The sequence below is a fragment of the Oncorhynchus masou genome, chromosome 2, assembly GCF_036934945.1.
Source record: "Oncorhynchus masou masou isolate Uvic2021 chromosome 2, UVic_Omas_1.1, whole genome shotgun sequence".
Classification (NCBI taxonomy): Eukaryota; Metazoa; Chordata; class Actinopteri; order Salmoniformes; family Salmonidae; genus Oncorhynchus; species Oncorhynchus masou.
In genome coordinates, this window is record NC_088213.1 from 19,248,904 (window position 1) to 19,274,270 (window position 25,367).

General features: G+C 42.7%; 3 protein-coding genes across 3 annotated transcripts; 2 read left to right on the plus strand and 1 right to left on the minus strand.

Annotated features, from left to right (window-relative positions):
- The first annotated feature begins 2,610 nt into the window (after positions 1 to 2,610).
- On the plus strand, positions 2,611 to 3,790 carry cart3 (cocaine- and amphetamine-regulated transcript 3). Its single transcript, XM_064985651.1, has 3 exons — positions 2,611 to 2,960; positions 3,096 to 3,179; positions 3,426 to 3,790. Exons 1-3 carry the CDS (start codon positions 2,760 to 2,762, stop codon positions 3,531 to 3,533), a joined length of 393 nt encoding a protein of 130 aa, XP_064841723.1. The 5' UTR covers positions 2,611 to 2,759; the 3' UTR covers positions 3,534 to 3,790.
- A 3,998-nt stretch (positions 3,791 to 7,788) lies between these two features.
- On the minus strand, positions 7,789 to 13,359 carry LOC135552689 (protein CDKN2AIP homolog A-like). The gene is made up of 4 exons (XM_064984464.1): positions 13,355 to 13,359; positions 11,935 to 12,183; positions 11,231 to 11,346; positions 7,789 to 10,565 (listed from the first exon to the last, which is right to left on the minus strand). Exons 1-4 carry the CDS (start codon positions 13,357 to 13,359, stop codon positions 10,024 to 10,026), a joined length of 912 nt encoding a protein of 303 aa, XP_064840536.1. The 3' UTR covers positions 7,789 to 10,023.
- Positions 13,360 to 13,464: 105 nt separating this feature from the next.
- On the plus strand, positions 13,465 to 25,128 carry LOC135552699 (gamma-tubulin complex component 4-like). The gene is made up of 12 exons (XM_064984475.1): positions 13,465 to 13,542; positions 13,913 to 14,041; positions 15,670 to 15,792; positions 16,590 to 16,646; positions 18,743 to 18,821; positions 19,105 to 19,342; positions 19,927 to 20,090; positions 20,463 to 20,587; positions 21,070 to 21,175; positions 21,563 to 21,733; positions 23,360 to 23,523; positions 25,123 to 25,128. The coding sequence occupies exons 1-12, from the start codon at positions 13,465 to 13,467 to the stop codon at positions 25,126 to 25,128; spliced, it is 1,440 nt and encodes a 479-aa protein (XP_064840547.1).
- Positions 25,129 to 25,367: the final 239 nt, after the last annotated feature.

The window sequence follows — 25,367 nt, forward strand, 5'->3', positions numbered from 1 at the left end:
TAAGTCGGTAATTGGAAAATAGAGTAGTGACTCACACAAACGCGCAGCAGCTCCAGCGCAATCAAAGCGCTCAAGTCCTCATCTCCGTCTCGGGCTGACAGACAGGAAACTGGGATATCGCGGAAACAAGAGATCAAAAGAGATGTCTCGGATGTTTCGTGAATAGCCAGCTCCGAACCCGGAGACACTTGATGCTGCCGTCAGAAACCGAGATGATCAAGAACAAAACATAATGTAACCGCAAGACAGCAACACAGTATATCCTTCTGTGATCTGTGACAATATTTCTAATGATCATCTCTACACGATAACCCTGCTTGTGTTGTGGTTAATTGTCTTAATGCACAGAATGGTTAAAGATGAGTAGGGTAGTGCGTCATGTGCAGTTCTGACCAGTTCAGTCTGTTTCCCAACCAAGTCTCTTCACAGAACGAGGGGAGAGGTGACACACAAAGACATGGTCACATATTTGCCGTAAGATGATTTCTGAATGCCATGATTATTTGGCGAGAAAATGTGACATAAACTTACAGCACATGGCACCAGAGGTAACTAAAACTATAGTCCTACATTTTCTTTTTCACGTGTAATCTGTAATGTGTCCAAAATACACTATAAAACTGGTGTAATTATTTGATAAAATCCCCTACACTGATATAGCGTAACTATTTACGTAATTTAGCAGAAGCTATTATTTAGGGCGACTTACAGTTGTGAGTACATACGTTTTGTACTGGTCCTCCGTGAGATTCGAACTCTCAACCCTGGCGTTGCAAGCGGCATTCTCTATCCGAGCAACACTTTTTCTTCCGTCTTTCCTCTGCCAACAAATGACCCCTCTCCAAACGTCATCCCGTCCAACATGCATATGGGGGTGGTCTTTCTGGTACAAACAGTGCCTTCGGAAAGTATTCAGACCTCTTGGCTTTTTCCACATTTTGTTGAGTTACAGCCTTATTCTACAATGGATAAATTAAATAAAAACATCTCAGCAATGTACACACAATGCTCCATAACCACGAAGTGAAAACAGGTTTTTAGACATTTTTGCAAATGCATTAAAAATAAAAAACAGAAATACCTTATTTACATAAGTATTCAGACCCTTTGATATGAGACTCGAAATTGAGCTCAGGTGCATCCTGTTTCCATTGATCATCCTTGAGATGTTTCTACAACTTGATTGGAGTCCACCTGTGGTAAATTCAATTGATTGGGCATGATTTGAAAAGGCACACACCTGTCTATATAAGGTCCCACAGATGGCAGTGCATGCCAGAGCAAAAACCAAGCCATGAGGTCGAAGGAATTGTCTGTAGAGCTCAGAGACAAGATTATGTCGAGGCACAGCTCGGGGAAGGGTACAAAAACATTTCTGTAACATTGAAGGTCCCCAAGAACACAGTGGCCTCCATCATTCTTAAATGGAAGAAGTTTTGAACCACCAGGACTCTTCCTAGAGCTGGCCACCCAGCCAAACTGAGCAATTGAGGGAGAAGGGCATTCGTTAGGGAGGTGACCAAGAACCCGATGGTTGCTCTGACAGAGCTCTAGAGTTCCTCTGTGGATATGGGAGAATCTTCCAGAAGGACAACCATCTCTTCAGCACTCCACCAATCAGGCCTTTATGGTAGAGTGGCCAGACGGAAGCCACTCCTCAGTAAAAGGCACATGATAGCCCGCTTGGAGTTTGCCAAAAGCCACCTAAAGACTCTCAGACCACGAGAAACAAGATTCTCTGGTCTGATGAAACCATGATTGAACTCTTTGGCCTGAATGCCAAGTGTCACATCTGGAGGAAACCTGGCACCATCCCTACGGTGAAGCATGGTGGTGGCAGCATCATGCCGTGGGGATGTTTTTCAGTGGCAGGGACCGGGAGACTAGTCAGGAACAAGGCAAAGATGAACGGAGCAAAGTACAGAGAGATCCTTGATGAAAACCTGTTCCAGAGCGCTCGGAACCTCAGACTGGGGCGAAGGCTCACCTTCCAACAAGACAATGACCCTAAGCACACAGCAAAGACAATGCAGGAGTGGCTTCGGGACACGTCTCTGAATGTCCTTGAGTGGCCCAGCAAAACCAAGGCCTTGAACCCGATCGAACATCTATGAAGAGAACAGAAAATAGCTGTGCAGCAACACTCCCCATCCAACCTGACAGAGCTTTAGAGGATCTGCAGAGTGCCAAGCTTTTAGCATCATACCGAAGAAGAATCGAGGCTGTAATCCCTGCCAAAGGTGCTTCAACAAAGTACTGAGTAAAGGGTCTGAATACTTATGTAAATGTGATATTTCTTTTTTTTAAATAAATGAGCAAACGTTAAAAAAAACTGTTTTTGCTTTGTCATTATGGGGTATTGTGTGTAGATTGATGATTGATGGTATTGTGTGTAGATTGATGAGGGGTGAAACAATTGAATCCATTTTAGAATAAGGCTGTAACGTTACAAAATGTGGAAAAAGTCAAGGGGTCTGAATTCTTTCCGAAGGCACTGTACCATGTCATAGAAAACATCTCATGTCGTCAATGAAAAAAAAGTGAGTAAGCTGTGCCTTGTAGGAGCGCCCACAACTTTAAGCAATTACAAGCCATCCAACTTTACGTAATGACTCACCCACGCCATCTCTCTTACGCATGAAAAATCTATGGTTAAGGTGGCGCAACGGAAGTCATAGACTTCGGCCACGGCGGTACACAGATAAAAGGTGTTTGGATTGCGGTAACTGGAGTATTAGAACCGGACCTTTTGGAGACGAATGATATCTTCTACTGTGCGCAATCTCATTAGGACCATGGAGAGCTCCAGGCTATGGACCAGAGCGGTGGTTTGCGCGGTGTTGCTGTCCATCGTTCTTAGTGCTGAAATTGACTACTCGGATTCCGAATTGGACCTCGACACAAGAAGTGTGAGAGACTTCTACCCCAAAGATCCGAATTTGACCAACGAAAAGCAACTGGTAAGTTTCTATCTAGTTTCTATTCTATCTAGTAAAACCTGCGACTTTAATGGTTAATGAGCATTAGATTTTTGTCTATTTGAAAGGTCTGCTTTGGAAGGATTTCTCATTCTAATGTGTCAATATTTCCCACAGCTTGGAGCACTACATGACGTTCTTAAAAAGCTGCAGACCAAGAGACTTCCATTCTGGGAAAAGAAATTCGGCCAAGTCCCTACGGTAAATTTAACAATTTGAACGAACCTTCTAAAAATGGAACGACCTATATTTTGAAAAACGGATTGCCTAAACTGGCGCGTAAAACTACATTTCAACATTTTAACTTTCACTAAATGCGTTCATGTGCCATGTTTTGTGGATGATGTGATCTGATGTGGTGACAGGTGGATATGGCCCCACAGACATTTGCATCTGTTGGCAAAAATGTCGCACACGGTCTTATTTTGTGTTCCTTCTTTTTTTCAGTGCGACGTTGGAGAGCAGTGCGCAGTGAGAAAGGGCGCAAGAATCGGCAAAATGTGCGACTGTCCTCGCGGAGCTTTCTGCAACTCTTACCTGCTCAAGTGCTTGTGAATTGAATTGGTCTGAATGTAAGTTAGAAGTTGATGGCAAACTAAAACTGTTACATCAGAACGATATGTGATATAGGAATATTGTTATGATACTACAATATAGGATTATCCGGAGAGTGACAGGTTGCATTCTGAGAGATTGTCCCCAAAAAGGCTTATTTTGAAGTTATGAAATATTTTATTTTCAACTGGATGTTTCTGTAACCAAAAATGAGTTGTCCTATGAATAAACAGCGCTCTATCTTGTTTTGTAAAGCAGTCTGAGTGGTCTCTCTTTGCTCCAATAATTTTATGATCCACATGCATAAAGATGATGCGCAATGCTGTGTTCGATAATGTTATGGGCTATTTCCTACAAACTCATGAAGTAAAAAATACCTACGGATAATATTAGTCATGAAGTACATGGATTCATGAGGGCTGAGTCTTGTCTGGACTGAGAATGAAATAGCATTTTTAGGCCAAATGGAGATATGGTCGGACATAAACAAAACAGTAGTGTATGTACATTTGTTTAATCTAATTCATAGTATTTACTTAGAGCACTAGACATTTACACTACCTTCATTAAGATGAATAAAAGTTATATAATCACAATAGTTCAACGGGTAGAGAATATTTTATGGTTTTCAAGTGAATAAAAAGTATGTTATTTAACTATTTCCCTTGTGGTGTTTTTCCATAGAAGCATTGGTGTCACTCCAGGCTTTTTGGGGTGTCTTTGCATTGTTGAGAGGTAACCAACATTACTCGGTTAGAGGAAAGCAAACCCTTTTATTACAGTATTTCCTGAAATAACACAAAAGTAGCTGGTTTGAATTTTTCCATTCTGTTCCACCCAAAGTGGCTCACAAACCTGACAGTTGGTGTTTGCAAAACATGTTGTAAATCAAGTTGTTGTTGATGGGCTCTGGTCATAAGTAGAGCAGTGTATAGAGAATAGGTTGCCATTTGGAACACATGCTCTCACATATTATCACACCAAGGTGTGTATCTGATTCAAACATAGGACTGAATCGTAGGACATTGTTAGGCTGTGAGGTCATATCAGCTAATTATATAAATGCAATCGGTGACTCCGAGACAGGTGTTGTAAGGCAGGAGGTGGGATTGCTGACATAGTTCATAGTTGTGGATTGCCTTACAACACCACATACCTAAATAGCTCAAATTTACCCATCCTCTCCCACTGCGGTTGATCTCCACCATCTCCACCTCCAACCCTCCATCCCTCACTTGTCCAGGCTGTCTCTCTGATTCCTCTCCTCTCTTTCTCCGATGGGCCCATGTTTCATTAATAATGAATGTGTTGCGTTCATACCCTGGTGAAGACAGTTTGCCTGTCGAAACGTTGGGCATTCATTTTTTGCATCTGAGCTCTTAGAGTGTGCAGCTCTCCTTTATTTTCAAGTTTTCCACTCTGCTAGCCAGCACCTCGCCTAAATAGGTGTGTGTTTCTTTTTCCTCTAGATTGTGTTGCATTCTACAACACAGAATGTTCTTTCGATCTATTTGGCGCCTGCCTTTCAAACACACTGTCCACCCTCCTGAATCGTCTTACCAGTCGCGCCACTGAAAAGCAAGCTCCTCAGCGGCACAACTTCAGGCTAAGGAGTAAGTTTCTACATTCACACCCCTAACTTACTCTACAGCAACCCCAGTCCCCAGGATTGATCTGAGCGAAACTGCAGATCTGGGTCACCGCACCACCTGTAACGGACCTCACGCAGCTTGCCTAGCAAGTACCGCTTCCTCCTGAATCGGCTCATACCTAGGCTCGAGCACAGGACCTTTCCTTGCAAACGTACGTGACCGCCCTGCTGAAGCATCTTACCAGTCGCGCCATAAGTGGGTCTACTTCAGTCTGGGGAGTGAGATTCACACATACCCATGTGATACACACACATGGTGTTACTTCTCTACACGTTAGTTTCCTTTATGTTTATTCATATTGAATAGATCGCTGGAGGGGGGAACTCTCTGGTTGACAGTATAGTCTGATGGATGCACACACAGAGAAGCCCACTCGGGACAGTGATGATGAATGAGACTGGAAAAAGGACCATTATCTGAAAGTTACCTGCTGATGGGAATGTTAACGGCATGCACTGACGCACATCAAACTTACTTAACTGCAAAGAGCCTGGTCATAAACAACGTTAAGTCAATAGTGGAGACAAATAAAATCTAACTTCTCCATAAAAGTCGGCCAACAACAAGCGTGATATCTGTACATGTCTCTATGATTGAACATGTTTGTGTAACAGACAGTAGCGGTTACAACCTATATGTTGTGATAATTGCGTTGTTTGCTCTATAATCTGTTGGTTAATATGCCTTGTGACCGTGATATACTGTATAGGCCTAAAGGAAAGGGACAATTTTAGCTAGCTAGCCGCTGGAGGAAATCAAAAGGAGGTGCAACAATTCAAGTTGTTTCTGTCAATGACCTATGCTCTCAATGCGATTAGATAGGAGTGAAGCCAAATCCAAACTGGCTTCCCTTGACACTTTTTTAGAATGCCAGGACCATTCACAGTTGAGCTCACTCAGTTTCGCTCAATGCTGATTTGCTATTATTTGATACTTTTTTTATTCAAGGGTGCTCGCTGGCTTGCAGCAACATCGCCATACTCTTTTGGACCAGGGGGCATCAAATAGATGGCCTACATATACCAAGACAGAGGGGCGCTGTTTCAAAAATTATGAAACACATAGAGACTCAAGATTTGTTTTATTTTTCTTGGTACGTTTTGGGGGAAGCCTGGCCTCCCTTGCCACCCATGAATACACGCCACTGGCAGCGTGCATTCAGTTCTGTCCAGGGCAGAGCTCAAACTCTTCATCTTCGGTGCAAGAACACATGCCACTCAAAAGTCTCACCCAACAGAGCACAGGAGTTGGCTCAGAGTGGGGAGTGTTGTTGTGCAGAAGGTTGTTTTTTGACTCCACTGGGCCTTTAAATAACAATATGGCTGACACTTCAGATGTGAGGATAAACATGGCAGTTAATAATGGGCTGTTTAGAGCCAGAGAAATCAGGTCACATAACAAATTATGCTGCAGCTGGCTTATTTACATAAACTTTACATAACCTAAACACAGCATTGTCTTTCATGCAGTATTTTGCTCTGTTGCTAGTTCTGGCATATGTCTTTATTTGATAGGGAGTGAGACAGGTACAATTAAAATATTTGACTCATCAAATTGACAAGGGTCAGATGCACTCATGTATGTGTGTGAGTGTTATCACTATCTATGAAACACCATCTGTGGGTTGTACAGAAAACTTTTCCATCAGATTAAATTCCCCACCACATCCAATAATGTTCATTCCAAAGGACCCTCAATGCCTTGTTGTTACAATCACACTACGTACATGTGGTATGTAACCATGCTGTGCTAAAACATCCTTTTCCCTTCACTCATTAAGTATTACACACTGAGTATACCAAACATTAGGAACACCTTCCTAATATTCAGCAGGTGTTCTTAATGTTTTGTATACTCAGTGTATATCTAAAGGAACATATTCCACAGTTAACTAGCTGTGAGTAGCGTAAACACATACTAACTCTCCAGCAGTACGACAACAACCTGAAGGAAACACTATGATGGTGACGCAAGACAGCGGCGGGTCAGGATGAGGTCAGCCACCAATATGCCAATTAAATCACCATTTATAAGGACTTGACTTGTAAAGCAACTAACACCTATTATGCGGGAACAAGGAGCCGACCAAGGGTGACTCAAAATGCATTTTGATGGGTGCATCTATTACATTATTATGACAGCTATTGAGAGAAGAACGTAATGAAGATGCCAGGGAGAGTGACTAGGCACAATTACTTGTAAATCAGTAGCAGACTCTAAGGACTGTAATGAGAAAAAGTGGATGAACATTATCTGATTATTATGAACTGGGTTGTTTTGAGCCCTGACAGGTAGCCTAGCAGTTCGGGAGACGATCCAGCAACCCTTGTGCCCTTGAGCAAGGCACTTTATCCCCTACAACACCAGCTCCCCGGCGCCCAGTGTGGCAGGCCCCTGCACCTCTCCAAAACCTGTATGGATTCATTGAAATAATCTATCAGTCAATAATCAATAAGGCTACAAATATCAAAATTCAAACCCCAAAGACTTGATGGCAACATAACCTTACCATAATTGGGACTTAATCTATGTTCTTGTCTTTGATAAATGTGTTTCACCCTCTTCATGTCAGTGTGGATAGGAGACAATCATTGGACGACAAACATTCTTAAATTATTTTTATTAACAAAAATATAGAAACAGGGACCGCTCATAGAAATGTAAAATGTCACTAAATATTGTGGCCATTTACACATCAACGCAACCCATTTCATATCATTCAGCTTTGAAAAGCAAAACATTACAGCAGCGATCTTCCATTGATGATTTTCGAATGTAAAGACTCAAGCACTATCAAACATATCATACAATTCTATGAAACTGGCTTAACGCCAATCATCTCCTTTAGAATTACTGAATCAATTCATAAACATAACAAAAACCAACATTTTCTCAACAGCTTTCCTCACACAAAATAGAACAGAGTGGTTTTAAATGAATGTCAAAGTTCCATCATCAACTAGATCTACATCATGCAGAACAACTAAACAAGATGCCTCCGTTTGTATTCAGACAAACACACTGAGTTATAATAGTGACAATGTATTCTACTGTGAACAGAAAACAACAGTTGAAATAATGATTCTGTCAGAGGACTTGTGCATTTTAAATACAAGAGCCGGTGTTAAATTATCAAAAGTATACCTCATTCTCATTCCATGACTAACTTTGTAACTTCATTAAACAAAAAGCATAACATTTGTAATGTGATCACTCAGGGAGATTTGAAGCATCAATAGAAAACTCGAATGACGAGCCACACAGGATTCATTAGTTGCATGTTATTAACGGTATTGATAAACGGTAGAAATGTCCCTCGTCTAGTGGTCGGGTTGTTAATCAGATAGCTGATTAAATGGCTTGAGGGTCAGACCCAGTGCAGCCGCACTATCCACCATAGTCCTGAGCTAGGTGTAGGGTTAAGTTGCACCTAGAGGCTGATCCTGGGTCAGTTTAGCATTTTCCTGACTAATGGCTAAGGTTAGGATTGAGGGAGAGGAAGCTGATCCTAGATCTAGGGGGAACTTCATCCCGGGGGCCCTGAGCTAGAGGACATAGAAGGAAAGTGTATGGCGTGACTATAGACCCAAGCAAAGGGAGGGAAAATGTGGTAACATTTTGTGATCCACACCCTTACAAACTGTGGACATTTCTCCATTGTTGTAGGCAGCAGACAGGCACAACCGATACTAAAAGGGACTAAACTTCTTACCATCCCCACTCTGAAGGAATCCAAATGACCTATGGAACAAGAACTGGGTATACGCTCCTCAAGAATAATAAAAGCGTAAAAACTACTAAGTGGTGGTGATGATGCATTGAGTCCATCCATTCAGTGGTACTGTATGACTCATAGAGCAGCTCCATTCAAACCCACACAACTTCTAAATACCAGGGCCGTGTTCATTAGGGCACACAGTAGCAAAACGTTTCGTAACGAGAAACTGAAATTAGCATGTATTATTGGACCAGGAGAGGTAGTTCCTCCCAGTTAGGGATGTGCATGGTTATTTGAATATTTGAACAGACGTTAGTATTCGAATACTTGTGTGAGTATACAATTTTGTGAGAAGAAAGAAATATAGGCCTATTTTACACAGAAAATTATTTTTCTAAATTAAAATATCCATGGGACATTGTTACATACAAGGATATACCATGCCATTTCAAATTACTAATTTAATAAAACTAACTTTTTTATGTTGTTTTTATGACGTGCACAGTGCACCTCATAAAAAGACCGGCATGCGACCGGTAGCCATGTGTAGCTTGTTGTTTATGTAGGCCAATCAACGTGGAAAAGAGGCTAAATGTGTAACAAGTGGAATGAAAGTTCACTTATGCAATGCAAGATGGAATAAAATTACTGAATTAAAATTTAGCGAAATGAGAAAGAATAACAACCAACAGGTAGGCTGTTGTTTTATCTGAATGGGGTTGGGGGGAAAGCGCAGCATGTGGCCTCAATTAGCCTAGCTAGCTATAGCTGGTTAGCTTCTCTAGGCTACTCCAGTCAAGACAGGCACTGTTATATAGGATAATAAATAACATTGAATTGCCTTGGTGTCTCTCTCTCCCTCCATCCATCTGTTCACCCCCTCTGCAGCTGCAGCAATAGAGCGCCAGCCTCTCTCCCTCCCGCAGCAGTGCTCAGGTAAAAAAAAACAAAAAAACAATAACACATGTATTTCGAACATCTGACAAAAATTCATTTTACTATTCAAATTGTGAAATTATTTCAAACCCCCATTCCTACGTCCCCATTTTACTACATTTTGATGCCTACTGAACATGACCCTGGAAAGGCCCCGGAGGATACTCTATGACTCATGGCTGTGCTACGACGGCCCGTCTCCCTGCTGCTCTGGCTGGAAGGGGTAGCTGATAGCGGGAGGGAAGCCCGGGTTCCTGGGCTGATCATCCAGCAGCACGAGATCCTCTACATCCCTACCATTGAACCGCCGCCGGCAGATCTTCACCATCACCTTGCGCCCCTGGAAGGCCTTGAGGGCCTCCTTGGATGCCATGGCCCTGGCAGCTGCCTCGTCACGCCCGTAGCCCGTGCCCAGATAGACTGTCTGGCAGCGCAGCTCGCACACCTGGCCCTCCTTCTGGGAGCGCGCAGCAGGCAGGTCGGGGATGTCCTTCAGGGGCACAAAGACGCAGCTCAGGCTCTCTTTGGACGACTCAGTGCAGGCACGCAGGATCTCAAAGTGGTCCAGGTTGGGGCCGAAGCCCCCTGCCGACACCAGCTTCCACGCCACAGCCTTGTAGAGGCGGTTGAAGAAGGGCTGGTGCTCGGCAGGTGCCTGCGGGGGTGGGCCTTGCTTGAAGGGGTTCCCAGGCTTGGTCCGCTTGGCGCAGCTGTCGTCGTCGCCCCCTGAGAATCAGCGAGATAAAAGACAACTGAGTAGGGATTCTTCCCGGCAACAATGGCTTCACCTGCAGAGGACAGATTCCAGCGGTGTGAGGGAGGCGTTGGATAGGCAGCGTTTACTTCAAGGCCAAAACAAAAGCAGCAGAAAAAATACTGCTGTATGATTAATTTAACCGTAACAATGTAGAGTATGTTTGAGGGAAAAGTACAGAACTTTTCCCACTTTAATTGTCCCACAAATATACAGAAATGGATATACAGCATCACAGTAATTTCCATTCAGTGTACTGAATCACTTCCATGAGTTAACAATACTGTACAACCCTGAAGCAAAGACAGGCCATTTCTTTTTTGTAGGGCTATAATATTAGCATCAATTAAAACGTTTAAAGTTGGACTCTCCAAACTATACAAGGAATCTAAACTTTAAATAGTTTCAAATTCAAATGAAATCAACATTTATTGATCAAGTGCACAGGATACAGGTGTAAACAGTACAGTGAAATACTCTCTTCAACAATGCAGTACAATATCAATCAAGGATCAAATGTCAAACAATGTCCTAAATAACAAGTAGTAATAAAAATTAGAAGGGGGAAAAAGTAATAAAAACTAGTTTTGAGAAGTATGTACACAACTGAATATACAGTAGGATTTCAGCATCATACCTGCAGTCCTCTTTCCTTTCCCCAAGATTTCATCTCTGGTCTTTCGAACTGGAGCATCATTGACAACCACTCCCTCTGCCATTTCCTTGATCCTGTCCATGACAGGTTGAGGGTATCTGCAAAACAACACAGTCAGAAGAAGACTAAATACCTTTTAGGACAGTTGACCCTCGTCTCCTGTTTTGTTAGTTTGTTTTTACATTGGTTTACTATTTTGGAATACTGTAGTAGTTTTTCATTCTGGTTGGTCCAAACTGGAGAGTACATGTTGTAGCGTTGAATGATTTTAAACCAGATGCTATGGAAGAACACCAGCAGCACCCCCCATTATAACTCTAACTAATACTCTTTTCACACTATCAACAGTGCAGACACAAACCATATACTGTGTTGGCTCGGATATTTCCTTCTCACACTGTCCTTTCCAGCAGGTTTTCAACTACTATGGAGGATGCATAACCAGGCCATTGCAGCTCAGCTCGTCTCTGTAGTATACGCCAGTTAACAGATGCTTTTATCCAGATATACTTACAGTAGTATGTGCATACATTTTGTGTGAAGTGTGAAAATTATATTACAGTAACGCTCCACATCGAAATCCATTAAAACTAAGTTCCTCTATCCATTCCTCAAACATCGCCTGTTTGAGATCTAGTTGACAAGACAGCACAAACAGATCTGGGAACAGGCTACAATTCACATACCTGCAGCCCAAGAAGATGTGGTTGGCCCAGCATATGGACAGTGAGAGCAGCCTGTCCAGACTGGGGCTGGGGAAGCCCGGCTGGACAGTGGGGAACGCCTCCATGTTCCTCAGGAAAAACTCTCGCCTGGCATGCCACTGCTTGTTGGTCTCATGCCCTCCTCGGAGTGACTCCACCCACTCGACCAGGTGAGGGTTCTGGTCCAGGTACTCTGAAACAATGTCCTCTCCACTCCTCCCTCCGCCATCACTGTAACACAGCGCAGAGACACAGGACACAATCTATTAGGCTATATCAGTGTTACAGTGACTAGAGGCAAAAACAGGCTACTTAAGACTCAAATCAAATCAGCTGATTTGATGGGAAATTATATACCACACTAAGTAAATCCAGTGTGTTTTGTGCTCAGTCTATCATGTTTTTTTAGAGGCATGGCATCAACAGATTTATCAGGCACTCTAAGCTGTTGCTGTTCTATGATAGTTATAACACCAGAAATATGGTTATAGCCAGAGTCCTTCACCTGCAATTTGTCAGCAGCGGCTTGTTAAGAGGGAATATTATAACGCTACGGAATCTGAAGTAGTCGTCTTCTGACGTCTTTTAAAGTCACTGCTGGCATCTAATCTTTGTGATTATTGTCATCACTGCCTACCAAGCAACTTCGAGATTGTGGGGAGAGGGCGATTTAGCTATCATAACAAATATCACGTAACGTTAGTAGGGCCAAATCAGAAAACCGCTTGTTTACGGAAGTCAATGTTGGTTTGTTGCAATGCCAGTTATCTAACATTACTGTCTCTGTTGTTACTAGCTAATTTATCATCAGAAGTGAATCCAAACATATCATTCGGTGAGTAACTTAACATCAACCGGGTTAATATATTTTACATAGCTAGCCATCCTCCAATGTGGCTAGCTAGTTAGCTAGCACTGAATTAGCATAAGACTTTAAAACAAACGCCGGGTATTAGCCTAGCTAGCAAACACAACACACGTATGTTGGTGGCTGCACTACGCCAACGTTAGCTTTGTTTGAGCAACATATACCTTACTGGATAACTATATCATAGAAAGTTGCAGAATATATTTTATTGATAGCAAATATACAGTTCAGAACGAACCTCAAGCTGTCCAGGCAGCGGCGTTGCTGTATGAGTCATGACCAGTGATGCAAACAAGTTGACTGTCGAACTACAACTTTCATACGATTGCGCAACAACAGATACCACATGTTTTTGATCAAAGATATAGCTACTTCGAGATCATTTATATATATGTTGGGGGGTTTTAGATATAAAACATTGATCATTACAGTTGCTAAATCAATCGTACAAGGGAAGAAAACGTTTAATGAACTTATGTGGAAACCAAAGGAAAGACTACAATTTCCATAATTCTTCACCCTCGTCATTGATACGTCATCGGGTTGCGGCGGCGACAGAATCGGCAGTGTTGTGATTGAATGACAGGCTCAACACTGCAATTTATGTAAACTTTGACCTGATATCCGATTTTAAGTTAATTAAAATGATTCACGAGCTCTTGTTGGCGTTAAGTGGATACCCTGGGACTATATTCACATGGAACAAACGGACAGGTTTACAGGTATATCGGGATAACGTTACCTACCTAACGACAGTAAAAAAGCTATCTCTACAAAGTACAAACACCGCTGCAAGAAGCTGGCTAGCTATGTGAATCTTTTTTTTTCTCAAGTAGCTAGCTAGTGCAACTAGCTAGTAAACTTATGAATTGTTTTATTTTCTGCTTTTGTTGGCACCCATCACTAGTTTTTTCTATTGTTGCTGTATGTACACATCACTATAGTTTTGTTTAGTGGCTGGTGGTAAGTGTGACATGCATCCTACTGAACCTTACTCCACGATGTACATGTAGCTAACTGAACCATAGTTCAAGAATGCACTGTTAAGGAGTTGTGAGTAAGGGGTTAACTGAACCTCTGCTACTCCTGTAGGTCTCCCAGGACCTGCCCTTTCTCCATCCCAGTGAGACCAGTGTCCTGAACCGCCTCTGCAAACTGGGATCCGATTACATTCGCTTCACAGAGTTCATAGAGCAACACACAGGCCATGTCCACCAGCAGGTGAGATAAATACCCAGAATATGGAGTGCCAAAAGCATTTTCTCACTTCCTTCGTTATAACATCTGCTAAAAATGTGAATGTGACCAATAAAATGTGATTTGATTTGGAAGCGAGGAGATCGTTGAAGGATATCTGGGGTTCCTTCTCCAATGTTCTCCCTGCTTATCTCTTACTTTTTGATAAGGTGAAGACTACGATTGAAGCTCGATATACTCAGGCTTTTATAAAACTAGCCAGCTTCAATTAGCTTCACATTCCAGCTCATACTTCATCAGTACTACAACGGTGGATGTTGCTCGTCCGCATGCCGCTAACTCTAGCAGGCATGTAACTACACGTGCATGTCGCATGTTGCTGGCCGAACGCCAAACTCTTCATTGAGACAATGCTGAAACCATCAATCAATGGGAGAGTCAGTGCCACATGTTCATTTCTGCCGAAATGAACATGAAAGATAAATTATCTTACAAATTCAGCAGACTATGATGTGAAATAGGCTAATAATGCTGTCTTTGATGTGCTTTGGTGTGCTTATCAATGCACACAAGCACCTTTTTTCCCAATCCTATCAGTAAAAATGTTTTTGTCATGCAAAAGTTTTACTGTGGGTGAACCTTCAAATGCATCTTGTCATTACTAAATGTGTAATGTGATGGGTGTCTTAATATATATTTTTTTTACACAAACGCTTGATTTATTACATATTTAATCGCTCAAAACAACTAGGAACTTGTAAATCTCAGACTTCAGTACATTCAAAACAACTGGGAATGTAAAAAATGTAGCTCGGACTGGGGAAAAATCGATTTGAATGATCATCCAACTCGAATTCCAACTCGGGCCTTTTTCAAAAAGTCAGTCTTTCTGACCTTAGATCAATGACTTATTTTTTTTTTTTAATTTAAAATTATTATTATTATTATTTTACCTTTATTTAACTAGGCAAGTCAGTTAAGAACAAATTCTTATTTTCAATGACGGCCTAGGAACAGTGGGTTAACTGTCTGTTCAGGGGCAGAACGACAGATTTGTACCTTGTCAGCTTGGGGATTTTGAACTTGCAACCTTTCGGTTATGATTTGACCTCATATTTATCCGTGTTCCTAGTTGTATTTAACGTGGCATCAGACACTTCATTCAGGATAAATATAGTTATATAATATAGTTATATAGTTATAGCCCTGAGTTACCTTACCCCAGAACAGGTTACTTCTGAAGGATTCATCACCAGAGAAATTTACCTGGCTAAAAGGTGATCCTCTTTCATCTTGACCGGTTATTCCAGGTTGAACAAAGTTACTTTGCTGACTCCTCAAACCTGATTCGTAGTATACCTCTCTGGACTAAAAAAGCCAACTCAATGGAGAATCTCCATTGAAAATGCTTTTTAGTGCAGAATTACACTTAATCTGTGTCCGGGAAACCTCCCCTTAGATGGGTTTATATTTTTAAATCCTGATTAACTGGTTAAATTCTGTGAGATTCGGTGACAATGAATCTAAACCAACTTTAGAGTGAGTGCCATGTGTTGTTGTTTTTTAGATTGAGATGTACTAGTATTACCAAAAATACTAATCAGATATAGCTAAATACTATAGTCTTAACAAGCTGTGATTGTACTTTGCAGGAGCACCACTCCATTCAGACAAACCAGGCCGGACTCAATGGGGTTTACCTGCGGGCTTTCTGCACGGGACTGGACTCCATGCTGCAGCCTTATAGACAGGCTCTCCTGGACCTCGAACAAGAGGTACTGAAGATCATTTACAAAATGCATTGTAGCACTAATTAATACAAGGCACATTCATAATCAATCCCACTATTGTCCTCTTCATTGCAGTTTCTTGGTGACCCGCATCTCTCCATATCTCATGTGAATTATATGTTGGATCAGGTAATGCCAGTTACTATTTTTACTAGTTTTTCTGATTTAGATTTGCTTGTTGTACATTTGAAGTAGAATGAATTGTTTTAGGCCTTTAAAGCGGTAATCCTTAATGGTGAAACAGTTTAGGATATTACAACAACAAAAAAGTTACTGCAAGCTACAAACACTGTTTTTCCCCCTCAAACGTCATTGCACGCGATAAAACAGAACAATATGTACTGCACTTTTTTTTTCTTTGACCACACTGCTCGACGCACCTCACCTCCATTTCATCCACAAAACAAAAACAATAACAAAGTGCTGGGGGTGTACAGTGGCGCTGCCACCCTTCCACCCCCTCCCCTGATTGGAGTAAACTAACGGACAAAAATACTTCTACTGCTACTTTCGCTCACATGTACTGTACATGTAGTTGACTAATTATACATATATTCCTAATTTCCTCTTTCTCCAAGTGCTGGATTTTCATCCACAGCATCCAATCCAGACAGTGGTGCTGTTTCCCCTAATGCGGATTCCATCTTTAAATGTGAACTTTCACACCTACAGTCACAAGATCCACAGTATCTTTCAATATGTCATGAATGGAATTAGGAAATAAAATCTTAATTTAACAATATACCCTAGTCATTTTATGTAATCATGTTGTTCTTCTCCAGTTTCAGTTGCTGTTTCCCTCTGTTATGGTGGTGGTGGAGACGATAAAGTCCCAGAAGGTAAGGGCCTTACAATGGAGACAATACAGTCCCAGAAGGTAAGGGCCTTACAATGGAGATAATACAGTCCCAGAAGGTAAGGGCCTTACAATGGAGACAATACAGTCCCAGAAGGTAAGGGCCTTACAATGGAGACAATACAGTCCCAGAAGGTAAGGGCCTTACAATGGAGACAATACAGTCCCAGAAGGTAAGGGCATTACAATGGAGACAATACAGTCCCAGAAGGTAAGGGCCTTACAATGGAGACAAGACAATAGACCGAGAAGATAAGGGCCTTACAATGGAGACAATACAGTCCCAGAAGGTAAGGGCCTTACAATGGAGACAATACAGTCCCAGAAGGTAAGGGCATTACAATGGAGACAATAAAGCCCCAGAGGGTAAGGGAATTACAATGGAGACAAGACAATAGACCGAGAAGGTAAGGGCATTACAATGGAGACAATACAGTCCCAGAAGGTAAGGGCATTACAATGGAGACGAGACAATACAGTCCCAGAAGGTGAGGGCATTACAGTGGAGACAAGACAGTCCTAGATGTGAAGGCATTACAATGGAGACAAGACAGTACAGTCCCAGAAGATAAGGGCATTACAGTGGAGACGAGACAGTCCCAGGGGTGAAGGCATTACAATGGAGACAAGACAGTACAGTCCCAGAAGATAAGGGCATTACAGTGGAGACGAGACAGTCCCAGGGGTGAAGGCATTACAATGGAGACAAGACAGTACAGTCCCAGAAGATAAGGGCATTACAGTGGAGACGAGACAGTCCCAGAGGTGAAGGCATTACAATGGAGACAAGACAGTACAGTCCCAGAAGATAAGGGCATTACAATGGAGACGAGACAGTCCCAGAAGATAAGGACATTACAATGGAGACGAGACAGTCCCAGAAGGTGAGGGCATTACAATGGAGACGAGACAGTACAGTCCCAGAAGATAAGGGCATTACAATGGAGATGAGACTGTACAGTCCCAGAAGATAAGGGCATTACAGTGGAGACAAGACAGTCCCAGAGGTGAAGGCATTACAATGGAGACGAGACAGTACAGTCCCAGAAGATAAAGGCATTACAATGGAGATGAGACTGTACAGTCCCAGAAGATAAGGGTATTATGGAGATGAGACAGTCTTGTGAAGATAAGGGCATTACAATGGAGACGCCTAGACAGTCCCAGAAGATAAAGGTGTTACAATGGAGATGAGACAGTACAGTCCCAGAAGATAAGGGTATTACAGTGGAGACGAGACAGTCCCAGAAGATATGGCATTACAATGGAGACGAGACAGTCCCAGAAGATAAAGGCGTTACAATGGAGATGAGACAGTACAGTCCCAGAAGATAAGGGCATTACAATGGAGATGAGACTGTACAGTCCCAGAAGATAAGGGCATTACAATGGAGACAAGACAGTACAGTCCCAGAAGATAAGGGCATTACAATGGAGACAAGACAGTACAGTTCCAGAAGATAAGGGCATTACAATGGAGATGAGACTGTACAGTCCCAGAAGATAAGGTGCATTACAATGGAGACAAGACAATAGACCGAGAAGATAAAGGCGTTACAATGGAGATGAGACAGTACAGTCCCAGAAGATAAGATCATTACAATGGAGACGAGACAGTACAGTCCCAGAAGATAAGGGCATTATAATGGAGATGAGACTGTACAGTCCCAGAAGATATGGGCATTACCATGGAGACAAGACAGTACAGTCCCAGACGATAAGGGCATTACATTGGAGACACAAGTATTCACCTTCTGATATGACTGAGAAATCACACAAACACAATTACTACGGAGGAAATGATTTAAGACACTCATAAAGCACTTTTCATACACCCATAGCGCTCTCCAAAAACTATTTGTGTTCTCAAAGGTCAACACATTTCTAATGTGACTTAGTTTAGAATTTTTCTGTAACAATACCATCTTTCTCCCAATTTAAAGTTCATCATGGTGGCTACAGTGGTACAGGGGCACAAAGTTGTCACAGCGCTCAGAGCAGAGTGCATCATGGGTAGGCACAGTTGAATCAATTAGTGTGAATATGGAAATGAGGTCATATCCTGTCTGTCCTAATTAGATCCACGGCTGCTTGATCCTGGAGACGGTGTACAAGCACAGCTGTGGAGGTCTGCCCCTGTTCGCATGGCCCTGGAGAAGTAAGTTATGGCCACAACTTTTTCACTCAAATGTGAAGTTGGGGCCTCTGTAGCTTTTATGCATTGCTTATGCTATTACTTGATCTATGCTGCATGTGGGGTCATCCTGAAACTGATGCTGCAAGCCATATTTCAGGCAAAACCTGAAGGGGTTAAAGATCCCGGGCGTGTATTTTTTAAAATTCGTTATTTCTCCCCTGGATAAATTATTCTATGACACATGTCATCCCCTCCTACACATAAACACTTGAATCTATACTGATACCTGGCTGGTGTTTCTTAGGGCAACACAACATAAAGGATCTCTTCTGTCTGTCTACTCAGGATCCTGGCGGTGTGCCACGGGGTGATGTACAAGCAGCTGGCGGCGGGATGCTGTACGGTCTGCTGCTGGACCAGAGTGAGGAGTTCTGGAAGCAGGGGCCCAGCGCTGGAGGGGCCGCCGCCAACCAGGAGGAGGACGAGAAGACCTGGGGATTGGGAGGCCTCAGTGGTAAACAGCTGAAAGAACTACAGACCTGGTGAGAGCCCTTATGCTAAGATTCAGGATCAGCTTATATCTTCCTCAAATCTTAACTGGCTGATCTAAGGTAAGAGAAAACTGATTCTAGATCAGCATCTATTGCCAATTGCATCCATGTTTCCAGCTGAGAGAACTACAGACCTAGTGAGATGGCGGGTAGAAGGCTCCTTAGGCACAGCTTCAGGTTCAGTTTATATCTTCCTTCAAACTAAACTTAAATATCGGGTGGGGAGGAAAACTGACCTAAGATCAGTGTCTATGGGTAATTTCATCCTACTTCATACCTTGGCACTTTATCTGTCCACTTGGATTTGAAGTGCTTGCGTTAGTGTAAAGCTTGCACCACTACTGCTAGAGTAAAGATTGTAGGATGGATAAGATCTTAAAGTCTATGTACTTCCAGTCAGTTTGTGCTGCTGATTTGGGTCATTTTCATAATGCAAAAGCAGGGAAAACTAACTGAAACAGGGAGTGAGTACCCAGACTGGTCCAATAAGACATGCTCATTTTCGTTTTCTGTTTGAAAATGTTTTCCATTGTGTTCCTAATGAACGATGCTGTTGTCTGTATTCCGTTGTAGAGGCTGATAGAGGAAGAGAACATGCTGGCTCCGTCCCTGCAGCAGTTCTCTCTGCGGGCTGAGATGCTGCCCTCCTACGTTCCCATCCGCGTGGCAGAGAAGATCCTCTTCGTGGGGGAGTCCGTCCAGATGTTTGAGAACCACAACCACAGCCCGTCCAGAGCTGGTGAGAACCTGGTCCACACATGTACCATTGTTATTAGCTGTAGCTACGTTTCACGTTGACTTGTTAATGATTTAGCTACAGTAGGAAACAGTAGAGGGAGGAGAAAGGGGCGTTTTCTGTCGTTTCACCCTCACTCAGGTAAGCACCATTAGTATTATTGCTGATTTTGGCATCTATTTGGTTTGCTTTGGTTGCTACACTTCTCTAAAAACTTCAACAACAAAAAAATCACCAAACTATCTCGCCGAGCACTACTTCAATGTAACATATTGCGACAATATCACTTCAGGAGATCCACGTTCAACTTGGAATGAAAGATTTTGGAAGATTTGATGGATCATGTTTTCCTCCTCTGTGTGTGTTTGTGTCCAGGCTCTATACTGAAGCACCAGGAGGACATGTTTGCAACAGAGCTGCACCGTCTCAAACAGCAGCCCCTCTTCAGCCTAGTGGACTTTGAGAACCTCATAGACGGCATCCGCAGCACCGTGGCAGAGGTGGGCGTCGCACTTCAACATATCTGAGGAAATGTCAGATATGTGTTTGTAAAGTCTGCTGCAGCTTCCCACTATCAGCTGGACAAAAAGGTCCTGTTCTATTCAGTTGATATTAGGGCCATATTCATCTCAATAACTCCATACATTAGTCGTCGGTATGTGAATCCAATCAACAGTTTGTGAATGAATGCATCCTTCTATTTGCAGCACCTGTGGACATTAATGGTGGAGGAATCTGATCTCTGGGGCAACTGAAGGTTTGTATTTGGACTATCTAGCTGTGACAGTTTACAGTTGATTTCAGATTGTTAGTGGTCATGTTTGAGCTCGACTACATTGCTGTCAGACTGCTGAGAATCACTTATCTACAAATCCCCTTGCATCTCAAATAACTACTCCTTATGTGATCAAGATGAGTGATTCTGTGCCTCGCCTTGTTAAAGCTGACCCCCTCAAACACGCCCGTTTCTCTTTCCCTGTAGATCATAAAGGACTTTTACCTGTTGGGCCGTGGCGAGCTGTACCAGGTGTTCATTGACCACGCTCAGCACATGCTCAAGACCCCGCCCACGGCTGTCACTGAACACGGTATGTTTACAGATCCAGGATCAGTTTATTCTAACAGACATCTAAACTTGATAGCGCATTCTACCTCCTAAGGGCCTACTTCATCTTATGGAAAATTCCCCTTTATTCAATCACAAACCATGGTCCTTTTGGAATACTTAAAAATGCAGTTTAAACTGGATCCTAACTTCCTCCCTTTCTTGAAGTGATCACTGATCTAACACTGTGGCTAGGTCAAAGTAGGGGTTCCAGTAAATATCTTTCACCAACCCAGTCATTTGTGATTGTTGTTATTCCAAGGAAGGAAGGAAGAAAGATGCCGTACAGAAGAATATGAACAGGTTCATGTGTATTGCAGTCATTCTTTGGATCTAACAGTGGCTGTTTTCTCCACCCCTTCTTCCACAGATGTAAATGTGGCCTTTCAGCAGGCTGCCCACAAGGTGTTGTTGGACGACGACAACCTCCTGCCTCTCCTGCACCTCACCATCGACTACCAGGGAAGGAGAGCAAAGGTTTGTTCCTCAGAGTGGCTTTTCATTGGAGCAGAAACCTACGAGGAGTCTAGGAGATCTAACTGTATGTTTAACTAGAGCTGCTTAGAGTTCTCTTTTCACTCCCTACTAGACCTGGGCTCAGTACATGTTTATTTGAGTATTTGTTTTTGAAATACTTATTTTCAGTGTATTTTGTAATACATGCCAATACATTAAGTGTATTTCCAAATGCATTCCAATATTCAGCTAGTTGAATTTTCAAAGAAAATATTTACTTTGAAATGTCTTTTGAAAGTAATTGAAATACCCTAAATAGTATTTGAACACAGGTCTGCTCCCTACTACCACATGGCCCTAACTTACTCTTCCATGTTTGCAGATCTGTAATGTGGTGGAAGGTCCACCATGACACTTCTTATACCATTCAGATCTGTAAACATGGAAAGGTCAGGGTCAAGGGGAAGGGGTAAGGAACATATTGGGCCCGCGGCTGTGTGCTCCAGTATATTTTCTTGTAACCAGTTGCTGCCATCTGGTGGCTAACAGTAAGACAGTTCAGGCATGCCTGTCTTGGTCATCTCTCTCTCAGCTCTCCTGCCAAAACCTGGCAACACCAGATGAGAGAAGGCAATCTGATGGATGTGTACTGGGAAGTCACCTGGTATCTTTTTAAAAGCAGATGAGAATAGAAGGCTGTTGAACTTGGCACCCTAATCCACTTAATAGTGCACTATTCTTCACAAAGTTCTGGTCAAAGTAGTGCACTTCATAGGGAATAGGTGCTATTTGGGATGGTCCATTCTTCTATGTCTTCTACCCAGTGTGTGCCATCTTGTGAACAATGTGATGGAGTGGATCAGAGGATGTGGAGAGAGGAATGGAGTGTGTTTATTTGGCTGAATAACAAAAAAAAAATAATAATAATAATAATAAATTAATTTAAAAAAAATGTAGGATCGTTGGCCTTCTCTCCCAATTGCGCTCCCGGTACTGTTCAACCACGACCTCAGGCCATGCTCTGTCCACCATTTTCAATTTCCTTCATCACCATTCCTTTTATTAAGGTCTGTTCTGTTGTATTTATTTAGCCTACCCCACCACTAATGCGCAGAGATGTTGATATGAGTCGACCAAGAAATCTGTCACAGGCTGTATAATTGATGAAAGTCAACCAATGGGGCCATGCAGCAGCACCAGAGATGTTTTGGTTTCTATATAGGCTATTGTTAAAAAATAGTCTAAGTTTGTAACATTACTAAAGTTGTCTATCAAGTGTAAAATTTGAGTTCAACAGAACCAGTTATAACTGACGATCTGATCATCAATCGATTAGAGAAAAAGCTACTTGTTTTAACACAGTAGCCACAACCTATCACCTAGGTTGGTGCTATATTGAACCTAGTAACCTATATTGAACCTTCTTATGACAGCCTACTTCAAAAACAAATGGAACATAGTCACAAGTATATGGGGTGTTTGTTAAATTCTTTTTAACCAAAAAAATGAATGGGGTGAATTTTGGAGCAGCAGTTTTGTTTGTTCCTGTGAGCGTTTTAAACTATTTATTTAGCAGAGCAGGAGGAAGGATGTTGAGCGGCAGAGTGGTTAACTAAGACTGGTCCATGAGTGAGATTTCAAACCGCTCAACTCTCCTGACATCCTCTGGTGTGGAGCCATCCTGTGGCTAACGGAATGATTGTGTTCTCAGATGCCACAGGGACCAGGGAAGGGGCCACTCCCACACAGGAGTCCTCCCCCAGGGAGGTGCTCCCCTACGGCTGGGCTGCTCTGGGCTTGGCCTACAAGGTCCAGTGGCCCCTGCACATCCTCTTCACCCCTGCCGCTCTGGAGAAGTGGAGTATTGCACAGCAGGCAACGCCTGCCTCCCAAATGGTCCCTTATTCCCTATATAGTGCACTACTTTTGACCAGGGCCAATGTGATTGCCGCAGACCCAGAATAGTGGAGAAGCTTAGCCTCGTGCTTCAATGCTCTTAGTAGTTGTGAAATCGACACAATATTGCTTTTTACTTTGTGCATTGCGGACTCTACCTTTAACATGAAGTGGTATCCATTAGCAAATGTTTGTGCAAACAGACAATGGAATATTTGAACACTCCCAGTTTATTAGGCACACCACCCCGCTCACGAACATGGATCTCCTACAGACAGTGAGTCTGTGGCTTGCTATATAATGCAGGTAGACAGGCATTGAGGCATTCAGTTACTGTTCGATTGAACGTTAGAATGGGCAAAATGACTGACCTAAGTGACTGGTATGATCTTCGCTGCCAGGCGTGCCGGATCCAGTATCTCACAAACGGCCTCCCTCCTGGGCTTTCACGCATAATAGTGTCTAGGGTTTACAGAGAATGGTGTGACAAACAAAAACCATCCAGTCAGCGTCAGTCCTGTGGGAAAAACCGCCGTTGATGAGAGGTTGAAGGAGAATGGTAAGAATCATGCAATCTAAACAGTTGGGCCACAAACAGGCAAATAACGGCGCAGTACAACAGTGGTCTGCAGTACAGCTTCTCGGAACGCACAACTCGCCAACCTTTGTCACAGATGGTTATTGCATCAGACGACCACACTGGGCTCCACCAACAGGTACAAACAATAAGAAGAGGCTCCAGTGGGCATCACCAACACTGGACAACTGAGGATTGGAAAACATTGCCTGGTCCGGACGAATCCGTGTCCTGTTGCATCATGTTGATGTAGGATGAGTCCATGGAACCCATCCTGCCTGGTGTCAATAGTACAGTCCGATGGATGCTGGTAGACCATAGCCAATCTGCAGCAACTGCGTTGGTGCCATCATGTCAGCATGGAACAACATCCCTGTGGAACATGTCCGCTTAGCTCAATCCATTCCCAAAGAATTCAGGCTCATAACTATCTAAAACCTAATGATTTAATATTTACATATTGAAAGAGCGGCTACTGAGAGAAACAGAACGGTGCTGTTTAGCCATGTGATAAACAACAATGCACTGTGGATGGAGGTGAGCATGCGGTCTGGACAGGGGAGATGTAGTCGTTGATTGTGTGCATCTGTAAGTTGTTGTTTCTTAGGTCTGTATTTGGTTATTAACTAAAGAAGGAATCCGCTGTTCTGAGGGGTGTCTGACCCAGTACTAGATGGGTATACCTAATACATACACTGGCCAGTGAGTGTATATAACCATTGTTTGTACCGCAGCCGTATTCTCACAAGTCTGTTGTTCTGCCCCTGAACAGGCAGTTATCCCATTGTTCCTAGGCCGTCATTGAAAATAAGAATTTGTTCTTAACTGACTTGCCTAGTTAAATAAAGGTAAAAAAAAATATTTTCCTTATGATCAGTTGTGTCCGATTCAGTTTAGACTTAGCTAGTCTTCCTGAAACTGACACTATCGTCATGGCATATCCACGACCGTGTCCTCTCCCAGGTATAATGTAATATCCCTGACTCTGTCCTGTCTCCCAGGTATAATGTAATATCCCTGACTCTGTCCTGTCTCCCAGGTATAATGTAATATCCCTGACTCTGTCCTGTCTCCCAGGTATAATGTAATATCCCTGACTCTGTCCTGTCTCCCAGGTATAATGTAATATCCCTGACTCTGTCCTGTCTCCCAGGTATAATGTAATATCCCTGACTCTGTCCTGTCTCCCAGGTATAATGTAATATCCCTGACTCTGTCCTGTCTCCCAGGTATAATGTAATATCCC

Coding starts and splice junctions, on each gene's coding strand:
- cart3 (XM_064985651.1), top strand. CDS start 2,760: ATGATATCTTCTACTGTGCGCAATCTCATTAGGACCATGGAGAGCTCC. Junction 2,961..3,095: donor TGACCAACGAAAAGCAACTG/GTAAGTTTCTAT, acceptor TATTTCCCACAG/CTTGGAGCACTACATGACGT. Junction 3,180..3,425: donor AATTCGGCCAAGTCCCTACG/GTAAATTTAACA, acceptor TCTTTTTTTCAG/TGCGACGTTGGAGAGCAGTG.
- LOC135552689 (XM_064984464.1), bottom strand. Junction 11,347..11,934: donor CACATCTTCTTGGGCTGCAG/GTATGTGAATTG, acceptor GTTGTTTTGCAG/ATACCCTCAACCTGTCATGG. Junction 10,566..11,230: donor GAAAGGAAAGAGGACTGCAG/GTATGATGCTGA, acceptor GCTGATTCTCAG/GGGGCGACGACGACAGCTGC.
- LOC135552699 (XM_064984475.1), top strand. CDS start 13,465: ATGATTCACGAGCTCTTGTTGGCGTTAAGTGGATACCCTGGGACTATA. Junction 13,543..13,912: donor ACAAACGGACAGGTTTACAG/GTATATCGGGAT, acceptor CTACTCCTGTAG/GTCTCCCAGGACCTGCCCTT. Junction 15,793..16,589: donor TCCTGGACCTCGAACAAGAG/GTACTGAAGATC, acceptor GTTCTTCTCCAG/TTTCAGTTGCTGTTTCCCTC.